This window comes from Mesoplodon bidens, assembly GCF_964165515.1.
Source record: "Mesoplodon bidens genome assembly, chromosome: 2".
Taxonomy (NCBI): domain Eukaryota; kingdom Metazoa; phylum Chordata; class Mammalia; order Artiodactyla; family Ziphiidae; genus Mesoplodon; species Mesoplodon bidens.
In genome coordinates, this window is record NC_138177.1 from 1,280,271 (window position 1) to 1,298,657 (window position 18,387).

The 18,387-nt window shown below is 61.9% G+C and overlaps 1 protein-coding gene across 2 annotated transcripts in view; it reads right to left on the reverse strand.

Moving 5' to 3' along the window:
- Positions 1-7,934: 7,934 nt before the first annotated feature.
- The window catches only part of LGR6 (leucine rich repeat containing G protein-coupled receptor 6), a 97,309-nt gene continuing 86,856 nt past the window's right edge, over positions 7,935-18,387 (reverse strand). For both annotated transcript variants that reach the window (XM_081218745.1, XM_081218746.1), the window contains 6 exons: positions 18,034-18,105; positions 17,783-17,854; positions 16,432-16,557; positions 15,496-15,656; positions 12,184-12,264; positions 7,935-9,365 (listed from right to left, as the gene is read on the reverse strand). In XM_081218745.1, coding sequence (XP_081074871.1) covers positions 8,110-9,365; positions 12,184-12,264; positions 15,496-15,656; positions 16,432-16,557; positions 17,783-17,854; positions 18,034-18,105 — 1,768 coding nt within the window. In that variant the 3' untranslated portion in view covers positions 7,935-8,109. The remainder of the gene's footprint in view (positions 9,366-12,183; positions 12,265-15,495; positions 15,657-16,431; positions 16,558-17,782; positions 17,855-18,033; positions 18,106-18,387) is intronic.

An 18,387-nucleotide genomic window follows, 5' to 3' on the forward strand; every position in this document is an offset into this window, starting at 1 on the left:
CCAGCCTGGACCCTCTGCGGTCCACGCTCCTCAGAGCAGCAAGAACATCTTCAGATGATGACAAAGCCAGATTGCACCTCCTCCTAAAACCCTCCAGTGCCTTCCCTCAGCCTCCCCTCCCCACACACCCTCCGCTCAGTACACCACGCTGAGCCGCACTGGCCCCCTCCAATCTCAGCACGCCAGCCCCTCTGGCCTGTGCCGTCCCCCTGACTCTACCTGGACCGTGATGGTCTCAGCCCACGTAGCTGCCCTGGGACGCCCTTGTCCAGCCCCTCTGAAGGAGCCGTGGCCATTACCTGGTGTACCTCATGGCCCTGTACCCGTCTGCCAGTGTGTCCACTCCAAATGCTGGAACGTAGTGGCCACAAGGGCCTTTGCACTAATTGCAAGAAATACCAAAGCCAGGAGCTATTAGAAGCCATCCCTCCATCTCTGGGTTAACAAGTACAGGGGACTTGGGCAGAGAACAGAAGTGAGAGAAGAGGGAGATGAGGAGGCCTAGCCCCGCCCGCAGCCCAGGGAAGGATGGAAAAGCATCAGAAGCATGAACATGGGTCCAGGAGACCCTGGCCAGCCCAGGCGGTGCTGCTCGCCAACCGTGCGCCCCCAGAGCCCTGCTCAACCTCTCCACGCTTTGCGTTTGCCCAAAGAAGGGGGGGACAGTTGTGGGGGCTGACCGGGCTGCTGCACCCAGAGCGCCGAGCACAGGGCCGACCCCGCGAGCTGAGCAGGGGCTGCAGGCGGGGACGACGGTCCAGCCACATAAGGCCCCAAAGCGCTGCTTGCCAGGACAAGCAAGCTGCACCGTTCCCCCGAGTCGGAGAGGAGATGACGTCGTGACTGATCCCAGAGACACTGCAGATTCCAAGCATCCTCTCCTGCTGCCCCTGCGGCTCCCCAAAATCTAAGTAAGAACAGATTTTACCACCCACCGTGCGCGCTGAGGCTGGAGACTAGCTCTTTACCCTTCGGCTGCGGCGGGAATTCGGCACAGACAAATAAAGCTCCTTTCCCAGCCAAGTTATTTTTCCATCAGCAAGCAGCTCCCCGAGGTTGCCCTGTTTAGGTTGGGGCAGCCTGGGGGAGGGAAGGACAGGGCTGGGGGCGGTGCGCTGTGGCTCCAGAACCTGCCCCCGGGCTGACTGGCCGCTGGGAGGCTTGGATCCCACACAGGGAGCCCGGGCGGCTGTGAGAGGCGGGGTGGTGGGCGCAGGTCTCCGTGCCCAGAAGCTACGCCTGCACTTTCTCCTTCTGTCCAGTCAGCATGGCTCCTGCCGGGGCCCCCCGAGCGCCCATCCGCCCCAGCTCTCAGCCTCCATCAGGTGACAGGTCCCCTTGGTTTCTCCCCCTCGTGGGCTTGCCTCTCCCCCGACCCCACCTCCCACTGGGCCGGACCTCCGTCCTCCCACCCATTGCTACCTCCCTTTTTTTTTTTCTCTCGCGGTACGCGGGCCTCTCACTGCTGTGGCCTCTCCCGTTGCAGAGCACAGGCTCCGGACGCGCAGGCTCAGCGGCCATGGCTCACGGGCCCAGCCGCTCCGCGGCACGTGGGATCTTCCCAGACCGGGGCACGAACCCGTGTCCCCTGCATCGGCAGGCGGACTCTCAACCACTGAGCCACCAGGGAAGCCCGCTGCCTCCCTTTAAGCAGGACCTTGCAGCTCGGCTTTGGAGAAAGGCCTGCTGAGCCGCTTTCCCCCAGACCCCCCATCAGAGGCAGCTGCCCTGGGGGTGAGCTTTAGTCTCGGGGTTCTCTCCAGACCCGGAGGTATGTTTGAGAGACCCCCTGGACACGTCCTCTCTGGGGAACCCCCAGCTTCCCCCTGCTGACAGCTCACCAACCACCTTGGCCCGTGCCAGGGGACGCTTCTCTCTCATGGCCCAGGGTCCCCGGCACCGTCACCCATGGACCCCTGCGAACCCACAGCCTTCCTGCCGCGCTCCAAGCCCAGGCTGCCAGCCTTCTTCTTGGGAGCGGCTCCTCCGGGGACCCTTCCTCTTCCTTGTCAAGTGTGCTCGAGGCTGAGCCGGAAGACAGCTCAGAGCCCCAGTTTCTCGTCGCGTTTTGGATTAATAACACCTAACGTCTCTCAAGTACTTACTAGGTGCCAGGAACTAAGCTAAGCTCTTTACATGAAAAATCCCCTTTAATCTTTTCAATAACCTTCAGAGCTTAGGTACCAGTGTCATTTCCATGTTACTGATAATGAGACAGAGAAGTCAAGTAAAACCTCAGGACGGCGGGCTGGACCAACTCCACGACCCCATGTGCCGACTGCACAGACACTGCTCTGGCTTTTGTGCATCTGCCCCTCGGCCCTGGGCAGCTGTGGGGCGGTCCCTCCCCCACCCGGTGAGGAGCGGGCGAGGATGCTCCCTAAGGCGTGTCCCTGTGCTGATGCCTGACGGTTCTGTGATTCTGAAGCCACCTGTGAGCTCCCAGGGGAGAGCCTGCAGGGGTCAGGTTCAGGGAAGAAGCCAAGAGGCTGGTCTCCTGACTCTCCGCCCTCCCCCTCCTCCACCCCCCACCCCTGCCCTGTGGACCCCCTCCCAGCACCACTCTCCCCAGCTGACAGCCCACCCCGCCCACCCTCCTTGCCCGTCCAAGCCCCATTCACGGCTGCCCTCTTCCCCCAGGGGTTGCTAAGAGGTGAGTGGGCTTACTCCAGGCTTTGGGCAGCGGGTGTGGAGAGAGGGGTCTTCTCTAGCCAAGCGACAGATCTCACACTCGCACCCGAGCAAAGGAGTCATCGCTTCACAAACCGAGGGGTCCAGTCATGCTTTCCCCAGGTCACTGGGAGCCCCGGAGATGGAAGCCCATCCTCAGACCCATCGCAGTGGCAGAAAGAGAATAAGCCGAGAAGCCGGGGTCACGGCCACCACTGGACCCAGAGCCGAGTCCCCCCGCAAGCCGCATGCATTAGGGGGCGGTGGGGGCAGTTGCTGAAGTGGAATCGATGTTCCCAGAAGGAGGAAAGCGGCCACTGGGCCAGAGCACAGGCCCACCCCACGGAGAAAGAAGCCACAGGGCGGAACCTCAGCCACCGTGGTGGCGTCTGCGGCTCTGCCGCCTTCTGACGAGGCTGTGACAACAGACCCGAGGCTGAGTGTCAGGGTGGCCCTTTTCAGGGACGGGATGGCTTAGCTCCCATCCCCCTGCCAGACGGCCCCTTGAGAGTAGGGTCTGCTTACACGTACTCGTTTCTTTTGTTTATTCTTTTATATATGAGATACTTTACTGGGCACCTTTTTTTAAAAAAATCTTTTGGCCGTGCCCAGCGGCATGTGGGATCTTAGTTCCCCGGCCAGGGATCGAACCTGGCTCCCTGCAGCGGAAGCTCACTGTCCTAATCACTGGACTGCCAGGGATGTCCCGGCACTTTTTATAAATTATTTTAAAATTACTTTAACAGTGTTTGAGTTTGAGATTATTATTCCCATTTTCTACATGGGGAAGATTATTAACCTGACAAAATTCAGTCAACTAGTAGGTGGTTTAGCTGGGATTAAACTCTAGCAGGACCCCACAGACACACCAGTCCACACACTGCCCTTTAGGGGACCAGGGTAGGGGCCTGGCCTGAGTGGTCAACCCATCCGTTGACCTTTGACCTATGATTTGGCCTGGTGGAGAGAAGGATATCCGGCTAGTCGGATTCTCTCTCAACCTCTCAGGACGTTGCCTCGGAAACCCCAAGAGAAAACAAGGCCACCAGCCCAGGAGCTGAAGCGAGGGATGCACAGTGGGGCCTCGAGGGAGAGCAGGGCTCACAGGGAGGCCCCTGGAAGCAGAGTTTATGAATAAACACAGAACATTCGTCAAAAGGAGCTATGAGGTAAAGAGAAGATGTCGTGACTTGTAAGTGGCCCTTGACCCCGCAGTTCCACTTCTGGGAAGGTACCTCACGGGTGCATGACAAGTGCAGTGAAGGACACACAGCCAGTGGCTGCAGTGTCGTGTGTAAGAGCAAAAGATCCAGCAACTCAAACGCCCATGAAGGGGATGAATGAAGTGTATGCTCCATCTACATAACAGGAGGTCGGCTGGGACTCTTTAAAATGAGAGTGTCTCTCCACTGATATGGGCTGTATTAGTAGGTGAACAAGCAGAAGGAGAAGTGTGGTACGCTGTGCTACGATGCATAAGCATATACATGCTTGTTGTTTGTGCAGGAGAAAACTCTGGAAGGATGCAGAAGAAAACAGCAGTGGTGGTAACCAGTGAGGGTCAGGGACGGTGGCAGGTGCGGGCGCGGGGGGACGGTTGAAAAGACACGTGCTCTTCGAACCACGTCAGGGTATTATTATTATTATTATTTTTTTGGTACGCGGGCCTCTCACTGTTGTGGCCTCTCCCACTGCGGAGCACAGGCTCCAGACGCGCAGGCTCAGCGGCCATGGCTCACGGGCCCAGCCGCTCCACGGCATGTGGGATCCTCCCAGACCGGGGCACGAACCCGTGTCCCCTGCACCGGCAGGCGGACTCTCAACCACTGCGCCACCAGGGAAGCCCCACGTCAGTGTATTATTGATGCTTATCCAAAACTAAGGAACCGAGGGGGCGCGGAGGAGGTTGCAGACGGGGCAGGGCGGCCGGAGAGCTCACACTCCCCCATCTCAGCGCGGCCTCACCCCAGCCCAGCCCTCGGGCTTCAGACCCGTCAGCCCAGCCCCGCTGATCTTTCTGGTCTTCCATTTGCTGAGATTCTGCCTCCCTTCCTGCTCTACGCTATGTCCTTTTAAGAAACACCCTTCCTCCCAACCGGAACAGTGTACGGAGGGCAGCTGAGTGGCCTCCCCTGCGGATGGGCCGGAAGGATGGGGGTCGGAGCTCCAACCTGAAGGAGAGTGGGCCTGGGTCCCCGGAGCGCACCGCCGTTCTCCCAGGAGGGAGTCGGCACCGGCCGGGGCAGCTTATCCAAGGGTCGCAGCTTTTCCTGGAACCCAATCCGTTTCCCCCACCCTGAGAAGGGGCCCACCAGATGGTCTTAGGGACACCATCCGAGTCTGAAGAGAGGCTGGGGGAGAAGATTCCCAGGGCAGAAAGAAGTCCGAGACGGCCAGCCAAGGACAGGAAAGCAAGCGGAGTATGTGGGGTTCGCAGGGTCAGGAAGGGTCAAGGGTGCTCAGAGTCTGAGGAGAGAAACCCCATGGCTCGGGCGTCCTCTCTAACCCAGTGCCAGGCGCACAAGGGCACTTAAATCTGGGTGGGCGGGGTGATGCCGATACCCCCTCGGCTATGCCCCGACGCCCCAGAGCCCAGGGGACAGGGCACCCTCCTCTCACAGAGCAGCCCCTGCCCCGTGCCCATAGACGCACCAGAGAGAAGAGGAGAGGGGCCGGGGGACCCGGAGGCTTCACGGGTGCTTCTTTATCAGAAGGATCCGATCGATATTCACAGCTCGGCGAGCCCGGGGCCCACCCGGGCGGGGTGCACCAGCACAGAGGCCAGAATGGGTCAGGGGTCCCACGGCCGGCGCCGTCCTCACCTACTCGGGCCTGCGGGGAACCGTCGTCAGTTCTCCCCACTCCCCAGCCCTGGACGGGGAAAGCTGGGAAGGAGGTTCGAAGCTCGAGGTGGAGGGGGCACGGCAAAGGGAAGGCCCGCCTGAGGCTCCGTAACCGCGGCCTCGCACCCAGCCCTGAGCAGGGGTTTCCTCACGGTGTGGACAGAGCTGCGCAGGACCCTCTGCTGCAGGCGGTCCGGGGAGAGGGGTGGGCACTGTGAGTGCTCCACGGCAGGACCGTCAGAGGCCAGGGCGGCGGGAACCAGCATCTCCACCACCGCGGCCCCTGGGACGGACTCTTCCCCGTGGGCACCATCTTGGAATATGTCATCAACCCAAAACAAAGGCATCTACATGCATTGAATTATTTGGCTTTTGGTGTTGAGTTTAATCGATGACATACCTATCTTCATAATCTACTGATCACTGCGGAGAGAACCAAGGATTGACACACCGACTTGCAGGAAAGCCAGGCGAACACGAAGAAACTTTACTTCGCCTCTCGTGTTGGGTGAATGTACAACATCTACGAGGCTTTTGAATAATAAAAAGTTCCTGGCAAACACCTCTCCTCCAACCAAAAGGTGGAGCCCTGGACAATGCCCAGCTGGTTGGGAATAGAACACAGACAGCGGTGGGGCTGCCCTCGAGCTTGCAGCCCTGAAGCCCCAGCCCTCCTCGTGGGAGAGGCCAATGCAGGTACGGGTCCCACGACTCCTGGGCTCCAACGCACGGCCGTCCTCCCCCGGCCCACCCAGCAACAGCTCCAACTCCGGGGGGACGGTGGCCACACAGGGAGGGGCCTGGACGACCTCCCAGAAGTCAAGGCTCCTGAAATCACACCCCCTTTTGCTGTCCGTCCCTGGGGCATCTCGGAGAACTCCTTTCTCTCGTAAGAGTCACTGCTTCTCAGCACCAAAGTAGAGCGACCTCCTTCCACGAGAGGATCCTGATCAACCCGGGAGGTGGAGGGACCGGGGTTCTCACATCACCAGCTGACAAATGAATCCCCCACCACCGGCGAGCACCTGCCGGGGCTGGCCCCGTGCCTGGGCCCTGGGGCTCTCCTGTGGCACCAGGGCAGCACGTCTGGCTTCAGAGCCTGGCCTCTGACTTAGAATGAGATTGAAAACGTGCAGGTTCCACCGTGGTCCCCACCTCATCCCTCAACCCCACCTGGTGGCTTTGGCGACTCCCGTGAGAATTTCCACTTCGGGGGGAGGGCAGGGAGACAAGGAGACACTGGGCTGCAGGCCATGTAACTATCAATAGAAGGACCTTCCCAGGTCGTCCTAGGAGCGGAAGCCCTAGGGGGCTGGCTCAGGACCACGACAGCACTCGGGGAGCGCTGGGTCCTGCTGGGTCCCGGATTCCGACTCCCATCCCGACGTGGCAGACGTCGGGGTGCCCTGGACAGGCCTCACCCTCTTCCGAGCCCCGGCTCTCACACCTTATCCTGTATTTGGGGGCAGGGAGGGGGTGCCCTGGTAAAAAGCAAGGGAGGGAGGCCACAACGGGAAAGGCAGAAGGTCCCAGCCAATCTGGGGCGCCCAGGAGTCCCAGGCCTGGGTGACGCTTCCTGCAGCCCAACACGCAACACAAACATCCCCCCAGGCGCTGGCCAGGGGGCTCCCTGTGCCCCCTAGAGGGCAGGGCCTGGGGCACAGAGGGAGGGCCAGGCTTGGGGCAGAAGATGGCAGACGGAGAACCACAGGAACCATAGGAAGGCAGCCGGGAGCCAGGAACCCTCCGTCGTATGAGGGCGGAAGCTTCTCTGGTGGCTGGGAGCCCCTCCACCTGCCCCGTGCCGGGGTCTGAGGCTGGAACACAGGGCAGCAGCCTGCTCCCCACTCTTTTCAGGGCAGGACGAGAGAGACAAGAAGGTCACATCTGGTTGACAGGGTCCAGCTCCCAGGACCGGGCTTTCAGGACTGGTGGCCTCTTGTGATGTCACCAGGTGGTGCAGAAGGGGGCCCCTGGGAGAGACGAAGGCTGGTCTGTGAGACGCTAGTGGATATTCCACGAAAACCCAACCGGCAAACCAAAACCCATTGTTCCATAGTCTGGGGAACTGGCTTAAAGCAAGTTCAACAGATCTCACTGCTGTGGGATTCTCCTGCCTCTTTACCACACTGACGTGCACCCTGAATCTCTAAGAAAGGGGCACAATGTCTTGTTTTCAGAAACTTATTTTCACAGCAGTCTTTTGGGCGGCATATCCGGGACCAGTGGGGCACAGAGCACACGTGCATCCAGTCCCGGAGCGAGGGGAGATGCCCTGGCGGCCCCTCCGTGGCCTCTGTGCAGTCCCCTGCCCATCGCACCTGATCCTGGGCCGCTCGGGCCCCACCCCCGTCACTGTCCTCTGCGCCCCTCATTTCCCGTAAGCGGACAAACGTCCAGACCTCTGGTCCTCAGCCTCAGACACGACAGGGAAGAGCCCAGAGCAGGGCCGAGGGGAAACCAGGCCAAGGCCACACAGTGGTGGCCTGGGAGAGGGGGGGCCGGGGGCGGGGCCAGCTGGTGGGGTTTATTTTACAAGCAGCGTCCTTCACAGAGGGGGCGGGCGGGGAGGGGCGTAGGGGAACGGAGAGGACATTCACAAGTGTGAGGCCAAGGCAGAGCCAGACGCCTGGAAGGCCCCGGCCCCTGCCCGGCACCCCTCTGCTGGCACGGCCCCCTCGGCCCCCGGCGGCTGTCCGCCGTCCACGACCGGTGGCCAGTTCCCAAAGCGAGTTCCCTCTGGTTCCACCAAGTGGCTGCCCTCCGGCCGGGAGCCCCCGGGCTGCTGGCAGGGAGCGAGGGTCACGGAGGTGAAGCCGTAGGTCTCCAGCCCGGGGGCCCGGCCCGCCTCGGAGGCCTCCAGGATGAGCTCCACGTCCGAGAAGGCCACCAGGGCCTGGGTGGAGTCACAGGAGCTCGGCTCCAGCTGACCGGCGGCTGCCAGGGCGAGGGGCCCCGGGACCCCTGGGCAGGGCCGCAGCCGCCGCAGGTCCTCCCGGAAGTGGGGGCTGAAGAGCAGGTAGAGCAGGGGGTTGAGGCAGGCGGGCAGGGGCAGCACCAGAAGCAGCACGGACTTGACGGCCTCGGGGGTGACAGGGGCGAGGCCCAGCGCGGACGCCAGGCTCAGGAAGGCCACGGGGCAGTAGAGGAGCCCGTCAGCGAAGGTGAGACGGGCCACGTGGCGCACGGCGGTGCAGTCCCACACAGCCGCCAGCTCGGCCTCGGGCAGGTCGCGGGAGAGCCTGATGTAGGCTGCGGCCACCACCAGGAAGCAGGAGGCGTTCAGCATCACCAGCGCCGCGGCGAAGCCCAGGGCGGCCGGCCGGCCTTCGGGCGGGGCGTACGGCAGGCAGAGCGGGGAGGCCCCGTACTCACCCACGGAGGCCAGCGGCAGGGCGGCCGCCAGCCCCGCCAGCACCAGGCAGCCCAGGGCCCCCGCGCGCAAGCTGCCCGGGGCCGGCGCCTTCCCACGGGCCCGCACGCAGGTCACGGCCACGCTGCAGTGCACGGCGGCCAGGGTCAGCAGCAGCACGGAGGCCTCGGAGCCCAGCACGGACAGGAAGCCCGCGGCCCGGCAGCCCGGGCCCGACTCCCAGCGGGCGCCATACTCCGCGAACCGGCCGAAGGTCAGCGCGTCCACCGAGGCGAGAAGGCCACAGGAGAGGCCGGTCAGGGTGTTGGCCCCTGCGATGGCCCCCACCACAAACTTGACCGGGGGCAGGGGGCCGGGCCCGGCTGCGGACAGGCTCAGCAGCACCAGCCCGTTGCAGAGCACGGAGAGCAGCACGACGGCCCACACGGCCAGGCGGATGCCCCAGCTCTCGAAGAGGTGCTCGCAGGGCTTGAAGGGGCCTGTGGGAGAGAGGACCAGACTCCAGCCTGGGGCCCCGGGGCTGACACAGCCTCACCCATCTGCAGGGCAGCCCTGCAGGCCACCGGGAGTCTCAGGACTCCTGGTGGGTCTGGGGGAGGAGCGGAGGACACAGAAGGAGGGCTTCTTCCACGAGCTGCAGGGGGTGGACACCAGCCCAGGACACGGAGGCACAGACATGCGAGAAACGCACACACGGTACAGACTAAGGCAGCACGGACCAGCCTTGGGGAAACATCAGGCAGAGCGGCCCTCCCCATGGAGCAGCGTCCAGAAGCGAGGAAGGGACAGGCTGGCCTGGAGGAGCGGCCAGGGCAGTAGCCCTAGGGACAGGCTGGGCCCAACCCACAGAGCGGCACCCAGGACCCTGCCGTGAGGAGCCTGGCCAGGTGGGCTCTCCCTGGTTCCTCAGCCACATCTAATGCTCACGACTGGGTCATAACATCAGAGGGCAGGTGGCTCCTGGGGTTTTCCCGTCTGGTTCTGCACTGGATGGGGGACAGCCTGGCATTGTCCATCTCTCTCCCCAGGCCCTGTCCTCAAACCACCTTGTAACTTTGGACACCTTTGTTTCTTCACCCATTTTGACCTTGGACTCCTGTTCTTCAATGTGCTGATAGGTGGCTTGGAGATTTGAGAGGATTTGTGACAGCTATTTTTTAAACATTTTTTTTCCTGATTACCAAATAGTAGATGTCAATTGTAGAAAAACTGGAAAATGTAACATGGAAAGATTAAACCTGCTTATGATCCTGCTCCTCAGAGAAACTCATCATTTTGCTGTGTTTTCTATCAGTTTTAAGAAATACATATATACATATAGATTTTTTAAACTAAATTGGGACTTTACTGTACATAGTTTCTCATTCTCTCTCTTTTTAAAAATTTATTTATTTGGCTGCGTTGGGTCTTCGTTGTGGTGCACAAGCTTCTCATTGCGGAGGCTTCTCTTGTTGCGGAGCACGGGCTCTAGGTGCGCGGGCTTCAGTAGCTGTGGCTCGTGGGCTCTAGAGCGCAGGCTCAGTAGTTGCAGCGCACGGGCTTAGTTGCTCCATGGCACGTGGGATCTTCCTGGACGAGGGACTGAACCCTTGTCGCCTGCATTGGCAGGTGGATTCTTAACCACTGCACCACCAGGGAAGTCCCATAGTTTCTTATTCTCTTTTTTAAGTTAAAGTTTCATCCTGCACACTTTCCCATATTGTTACATGACTGAAAAACACGTTTTAGGTGTCTGTGCAGTCAATATGGGCGCACCAGAATTTATTTGGCCATTTGTATGTGCTATTGTAAAAGTGAGTGCAAGTTGGATTTTGTCTTTTGGAGCTTCCCCTTTTACGTCATCGCTGCTCATCACCGGTTTTCAGAGGCCTCGTGAACACACACCTGCCCCTCCAGGTGCGCGGGTGCGCTGGTGCGCTTGCCGCTGCGGGCACTAGAGGGCGCGCTAAAGCCGCGAAGCGCGGGGCGCGTGTGCTGCGGGGCCTGGGCGGGGCTGGAGAGCCGGTGAGAGGGACGCTGTCCACTGCCTTCCACTCGTCCGACGGTTCCCAGCCCGGCTCCCGTGGCCGCTGCTGCCTCCGGGGCGGCCTGGGGCTTCGCGCTAAACACAGAGGCTGGGCTGGACCAAAGGGGAATTTTCTTTGTTTCTTGACAGCAAGATGGATTTAGGGGAGACTGAAGGAGGCTTCCTCAGCCGTTAAGGAGCGGACAGTGCTGGAAGGAGCCCCCCGGGACACCCGGTGTTTTACGCCCTGGAGAGGTTTACCTACGAGAGACGGCACCCCTCCTGGGATGGAGTGGGGAGGGATGCAGAAGGGGGCCTTGCAGGGTGCTGCCCCTGCTCGAACTCTCCGGGTCTCAGACGAGCCAGCCCCGCACCCCGACCCTGAGCAGTGGGGTCCCTTCACTGAGAGAAAGTTCCTCCTGGCTGTATCACCTCTGGCGACTCGTAAAGGTCGCTTTGACTCCCCTCCCCTCCCCCTCTCCCGCTCCCCGCAAGCAGCCACCAAAGGGGGACGACAGCCCCTTCCCCAGGAACGACCACAAGAGGCTGAACTCAGAGAAGACTTGGGGCTCCTGAAACGGAGCAGGACGCCGTGTCCTCCCCACCCCCATGTCCTCCGCCTGCCTCTTGTCGGTTTTAACCAAAGAATAAGTTTAATCAGAGAAGCGAGAAAATGCAGAAGCAAAGGAAACAGTCAAACAGGACGAAATAATAATAGTCACTGAGCAAAGTCCAGGACCTCCAGTTCCTCCTCGAGGGCTGTAGATAATATTCTGAGCCATGTCCTTTGAGCTGTTTTATAGATACTGAAACCCGCCCCCGCCAGCTGGAAGAAGTTAACTACATGATGAACAGATTGTAGCCATGACATAAGCTGTCACAATTCTGAGAACCGGCCTCAAGAAATGGGAACAAACCGACCCTGGAACTGAAGCCTAACTGTACTTAAAAACAATCAGGATGACGCTGATCAGACCACCAATGACCAATTTCAAGATGACCGTCAGAGCTGACTGTGCTGTCTCTGCATGTAGCCCCCTCCCGCTGCCTATACATCCCTGAAACTCCCCCGTAAAAGCTCTTGCCCACTGGTTTTTGGTGGGGGGAGTCGGCCTTTGGACATGAGTCCACCCCCACCCCCAGGTTGCCAGCCTCCAAAGTAAAGCAAACTTTCCTTTCCACCGACCTTGTCTCTCGAGTATTGGCGTTCAAAAGGCGAGCAGCTGGACCCCACTTTCCATAATGCTCCTTCCCCAGTCCCTGCCCTCCCCACCCCGAGGCACCCCTCTCACCTGGAACAGGGCTGCACTGGACAGTGGGGTGTGGCCTGGGGTCCTCCATCTCCAGCTGGAGCTCGTCTGGGTCCACATCATCTTAAGGGAGACCAGAAACTGGCTCAGACCCTGGTCTTGGTGTGGGTCAAACCCCACCTTTCTCCCAAACCCCACCCCTCTGAGATGTTGTCCCGACTCGTCTGCTGGGCACGGGGCCTCCCAGTGGCCCTGCACAGGTGTGTCTACCCTCGGGGGCAAACCTCTGGTCAGCTCCCTATCATCCGCCTGTGGCCCTTTACGCCTAAGACCTGCTCTTCCTGTAACTCAGACACCGAGTGCCCCCATGTCCTCCCAGGCAGCCGCACAGAGCCAGGGGAGGCTGCCCTGCTGGTGGGGGCCCTCCACACGGGCCGGCCCACCACTGTGACCCCGTGTCCAGCTGGGAGCCCTGCACACCGCAAAGGACAGAGCAGCAAGCGGGATGTGCTCGGAGGAGGTGGACCAGGGACGGTGACGACAGCCGAGCCGCTGGGGGTGCTGGACTCGGGAAAGGCAGGGTGAGGGGAGGAACGCCGTCCTCAAACAGCTGCTGGCCTGCAGGCATCATTACACCCCGACGTGGTGACGGTCCCAGATGGCAGAACCAGCATCAACAGACGGGTCACAGAAGGAGGCAAATCGTGATCCAGAGGGAGAAGTTCTGGGTCTTCCTACACAAAGAAGTTCCCAGCATCAGAGTGTCCAACAGAGAGGTCCCGTGTGCTGAGCGTAGGACCCTGTTGCTGGGCGTTGGGCACAGGCCGGGGGCATGTGGGGTGGACGAGACGCGGCCCTGCTCTCGAGGAGCCGTGGGCACGTACGCTGCACCCACGAGGTCACCTGGCGCCAGAGCTGGGGCTCCCCCAGCTCTCATCCTCCAGGCCCCACGCCGGCAGAGTCCTCATCCTCACCAGCTCACTGATCCTCCCCACAGCTGCAGGAAGCAGGCAGCCCCGGGCATCATCGGACAGGTGAGGAAAGCGAAGACCTTGCCTTGGGTCTCACAGCCAGTGAGCGACAGAGCGGAACTCAGACCAAGCCTCGCTGGGCCTCAGAAACAAGGTCGGGGGACGGGGAGGCGGTTGGGGGAGCTTTACAGATGCACGCGGTGTGCGTAACTGGAGAGATGGAGAGACTGGAGAGACTGGAGCAGGAAGTCCCCAGTGTGAGAAGGGCGCTTCTCTACTGCATTAGCAGACAGACTAGATCATCTTTAACCATCCTTCCAATTCTAAGTCTAGGCTCTGCGATTCTGTTAGTCTGAGAAAACAGGATTAGAAAGGCAAATCCCTTGTTAAAGAAACTCCAAAACGTGTTTAAATCAAATGGCATTATTTTCCTTATTCGCTCTTGTGCTGTTTCTTAAACCAGGGCCTGCAATCTCCAGAGGGGTGTACATCTCAGGGGCCATAAATTCTTTAAGAATATTGAAATGATAAATGATAACTAAACCAGTTTACAGTTTATAAAGACGAAACTCTCTTTTGCAGCGATAATTCATCACTGGAAGATCCCCCTCGAGGCTTGTGGGATCTTAGTTTCCCTACCAGGGATTGAACCCCGGGCCCCTGGCAGTGAGAGTGCCGAGTCCTAACCACGGGACCGCCAGGGAGTTCCTGGAAAGTTTCTGCAGTTGGGTTGGGGTAGGCGGGCGAAACTGCCTCTCCTGGAAGGTTAGGGAGCCGGGCCAGTGGGCTCTCCACCTTGTACAGGCCAGGCCCAGGCAGGCGACCGTTTGTCACACTTGTCCCCGCCTTCAGCTCACATGTCTGCTTCCTGTGTGGAGCCTTCCTCCCACTTAAAGGGTAAACAGTTCAGTTGGGAGCTTTCCCTGGAGGCAGGGAGGCCCTGTGGAGCTGCCCGTGGCCTGGGCGCTGTTGGGTGGGCAGGGGGCCGGGCTGTGCCACAGCCTAGCATTCCATCCCTCGCCACCTTTCCTGCTCTGTAGAACGGAGCTCAGCAGTGCTTGGAAATCAAAATGCACGGATGAGATACAAGAGCTGAGGCCTGTGGACTCCGTCTGAGGCTGTAAGGTCACAGCCAACGTGCTAAGGACCGTTCTTCACCGAGGGGGAAGTGGGATATGGCTGTAGCCGCGGCCCTGGTGCCGTTATGGCAATGGCCGCCCACCATCCCGACGCCCTGTGGTTCTCCCAGACTCTGGCCTGGTGGAGTTTCACTTTCAGGAAGGAAGGTTTCCACTCCTTCCATCCCTGCGGAGTGGACGGCAGACATCCAGGCCGCCCCGGGGAAGCTGCTGCCCCTGCCGCGCTCACGCTCTCCCGGGAGGGCTCCCGTCCCCTCCGCCGGCCCACGGTGACCTCCTGGGCTCCCAGCTACACTCCTGCGTGTCTGGCCAGAGGCCCCTCCCTGAGTAGCCACCGTGGACGGAGGGCACACGCTTCCGTCTGCGGGATCTTCAGTGCTCCCGATGGCCTGTGGGGCGCGAACGCCGCTCCCAGTTTACGGATAAGAAACGGAGGCTCCGCAAGGCCTTGTCCATGGTGACCCAACCCGTGAATGGTCTGGTGGAGTTAGAACCTGGGTCCGTCTACACTGGCGTGAATGTTCTTACGTGTTTAGATCTGATCTTTCTGTTTAGCTTCTGCACTGACACATTGTGAAGACGGAGTTAGAGACTGAAGGGAAACCCCAGAGTCGGGGCCTTTCCCCTCCCTCCTAATTCTGCTCGTGCTCTGCGACAGGGGGCGGGCCACGAAGACCTTCTCTCTGCCCTTCATCAGAGACCCCAGCCCGGAGGTGTTCCGCTCTGGCCTCCCCAGAGGCCCCCGGGCACCGGGGCCTCTGAAGTCCCTGGTGAGACGGTGGGGCAGACGGCGGGGGCAGCAGTGGCCCCCAGCTGCTCCTTTTGGCTCTGAGACACAGCGTGAGAGGACCCTTTTCCAGAAGCAGGTTTAATCTAATTGATTTAGCCTGACCCCGCCTGGCTCGGGCTGATTGGAAAACGCTGTGTGCTCTGAGGACGCCCGCTGCAGGGCTCACGTGGCGGGGCGGGGGGCACCGTGGAGGAGCTGCGGCCCACGAGGCCCACCAGGACAGGGCTGTCCCGTGAGCCACGGCCTGGGGAGCGCCCTGGGGGCCACAGAGGGCTTGGCAGGCGGGAGGCCTGCCTGTTGTCAAGGTCAGCGCCACCCTTGTGTCCCCGGGCCTGCGGGACAGGCGTGATCAGGGGCAGCCCCTCCCTGGGCCCCCGGCAGCCCCTGCCGGCTCCCCTCGGGGTCCTGCGCCTCCTCCCTCCCGGCACCCCCACGGCCCCCCAGGGTCACTCACAGCGGCTCTCGGCTGGGCCGGCAGGGAGGCCCAGGGGCCTTTTGGGAGCGTCCCGGTCGTCAGGGTGAGGGCCCTGGGGCGCCCGTCGGCCCAAGGCCTTGAAGAAGCCAGGGCAGACGCCGTAGGAGCAGCACTGGTAGGCGTAGGGCACCTCCAGGGTCCTGGGGAGTGGGGGAGACGGCCACCTTAGCCACGGTCAGAGGCCCGGCAGACCACAGCTGCCCTCCAGCCCCCGAGCGCCCTGCTGGAGGCCTCCCGCCCACGGCCTCCCAGGCTTCTTCCTCAGGGCCGCCGCCTGCCCGCTGCCCCCCAGGGCTCTGAGTGCCGTCCAGCCTCGTCCTCCCTCATCTAGAGGCCTGAGCCAGGCTCCGACGGGGAGCAGCTAGGCCACGCAGCCTGGGAGCTCTGCCCCTCCGGGCGGCCCTCCTCTTCCCCTCGCGAGGAGACAGGGTTCTCCTGGCCCCTCCTCACCCTTGTCCTCCATGAGGCCTGCGCCCCGTGCCTCTGGGCACGTCAGAGCTGGGTCGGTGCCCTGCGGGTGAGGCCGGACCCCCACTGCTTTGCAGCAGAGCGTGGGCCACACGGGCTGAAGGAGGCCTGGGGTCCTCGGCCCCAGCAAGGGCTGAGCAGCTGTTTTCTACTCATCAGCACCCTGGGCTTGGCCCTGATTCCAGGCCCGGAAGCTGCCCAGGTAGGCAGGGGGCCTTTCCCCCATCTTACCTCTGTCCTCGCCGGGGTCCCCCAGGGCTGGGATTGGGAGAGGTCCCCCAACGCTCCACGGGGATGAGGAGAAAGCGGCCCTCCCCACTCAGGCTTGGCCAGACCCTGGGCCTCCAGGCTTTTCTCGGGGTGAGGCCCTGGGCTTTCTCCTGTCCCTCCCGGCCTGGCCACTGCCCTGAGGCAGACTTCTGTAGGTGTGGGGACGGGAAGCCTCACCTCAGTTTGGGGAAGCTGTCCTTGGGGAAGGCCTGGGACAGAGCCCAGTTCCCTTTGAGCTTCAGATGCACCAGGCCCCCAAGCCCGGCCAGGGGCAGTGTGGTCAGCTGGTTGTCCGTCAGGTCCCTAGGATAGTGGATGGTCAGGGTCACTGGCAGTCAGGGGGTGGCTGGAGGCAGACTGTGCAGAAGGCGTGGCCAGTGTGCCCGGGATGGGAGCCAGAGGAGAGGAGGGAAGGAAGGCTCGGCAGGAAGGAGCACGGATGCCGGGCAGGGGCGGCAGGGTGGCCAGGGCTCCGTTGTCCCCCACTCGTGGGACCTCGGGGGCCAACTACACGGGGCTGTTGGAGGTGACGCCACGCCATCCCAGCTCCTGGGTAACATAGCTGCTCAGCCACAGCTGCTGGGCCCCGTCTGAGTCCTACCGGAGTCCCTGTCCACCCCACCAGGGCATCCGCCTGCTATGCCGGCCCCCGGCCCCCTGCTCTTCTGAGGACGCGGAGGCCAGAGCTGGGACTGAACAGCGCGGCCGTCTGGCCACACGCAGGGGTTCGGTCACCCGTTCTGTTTCAGGGCCAGCTTAGTAGCCGGAGGTGGAGATGTGCATGGCTCCCCCTGGAGAAATATCAGAAGCAGCCAGGCCTCCAAACCAGACAGCGCGGCCACAGACCGGCAGCGTGGAAGCGGCCTGGGCTGGGTGTCAGGGAACCGGGCCCCGTCACCAGCTCCCCGTGAAGCCGAGGCGTGTCGCAGGTCTGCCCGAGCCTCAGTGGCCTCATCTTTCAAAGGGATAAAAATACCCATCCGAGCACCGTGGCGGAAGCAGAGTGAACGGGCGGGAAGCAGAGGTGAGAGCGTGGCCCGCAGCCCAGAGAGCAGGGCCGTGAGCGCCGGGGTCCCGGCCCCCTGAGTGAGCACCCACCTCCCGCAGGCCAGGGAGCACCTGAGAGGTGAGGGGCAGGGCTGCAGTCTCCGGTAGACGCGCCTTCAGGACGTGGTGGAGAACAGGCACCGCTGTGCGCGGTGGCCCCGCAGGCCCCTCCTGGCGCTGATGCACGACCCTGCAGCGGCCCCACCCGCTCCCTGGTCACACCCCGGTGGTTTAGGGACCTGGCTGCCCGGGGGCTGAGGCTGCGTGTGGTGCTGCAGAGCTTGCAGGGGTGGCTCCTGCTCATCAGGCCCACGTCTGTCCAGGGGGCTGGGAATGCCGGTTAGGCTGGAGCCACGTCCCCAGCATGTGTGGCCGACACCCACGCGTGTCCCACCCCAGGCCAGGCCCTCCTGCCCCTGCTGGGCAGCCCACAGGCCCATGGTGCTCCAGCACCCAGGAGGAGAGGACAGTGGACACTCACAGCTTGACCAGGGAGCGCAGGGTCGCGAAGGCCTCGGGGTGGATGGACCGGATGGCGTTCCAGCTCAGGTCCCTACGGGCAGAGGACGTGACAGGAGGGGACAGTGACACATGGAGGACCCGTCGTTCTTACCCTGGGTCACCGACACGTGTGCCATGATGCGGGCATGCAGGGAGGCTGCCCCCCTGGGTGCTGGGGGTTCTCATGGGGCGCAGGCGTGCAGGGAGGGTCCCCCCACCCTAGGTACTCACAGGGCCTGCAGGGAGGTCAGCTGGCGGAAGGTGTCAGCTCTGATTTCCCAGATGTGGTTGTGCTGGAGGCCACTAGGGCAGCGAGAGAAGCTGTATGAGCCCAGAGGCCCAGACACTGCCCCCACCCGGACCCCACCCACTGGGAGGAAGAAAAGGACCCAGCCCGCAGAATCACCAGAATTAAAGGGAGCATGGGGGATGTGGCTGCCTTGGGTAAATGGGTCAGGAGACAAAGCTCCAAAGCCGTCCCTGTGGCCCCAAGGGGCGTGAGCTTCCAGGGCTCCCACTGGCCCTGGCTCCCAGCCCTGCTGGCCTCGCTCCTCAGGCCCTCCAGACCCTAGTCCAGCAGCATAA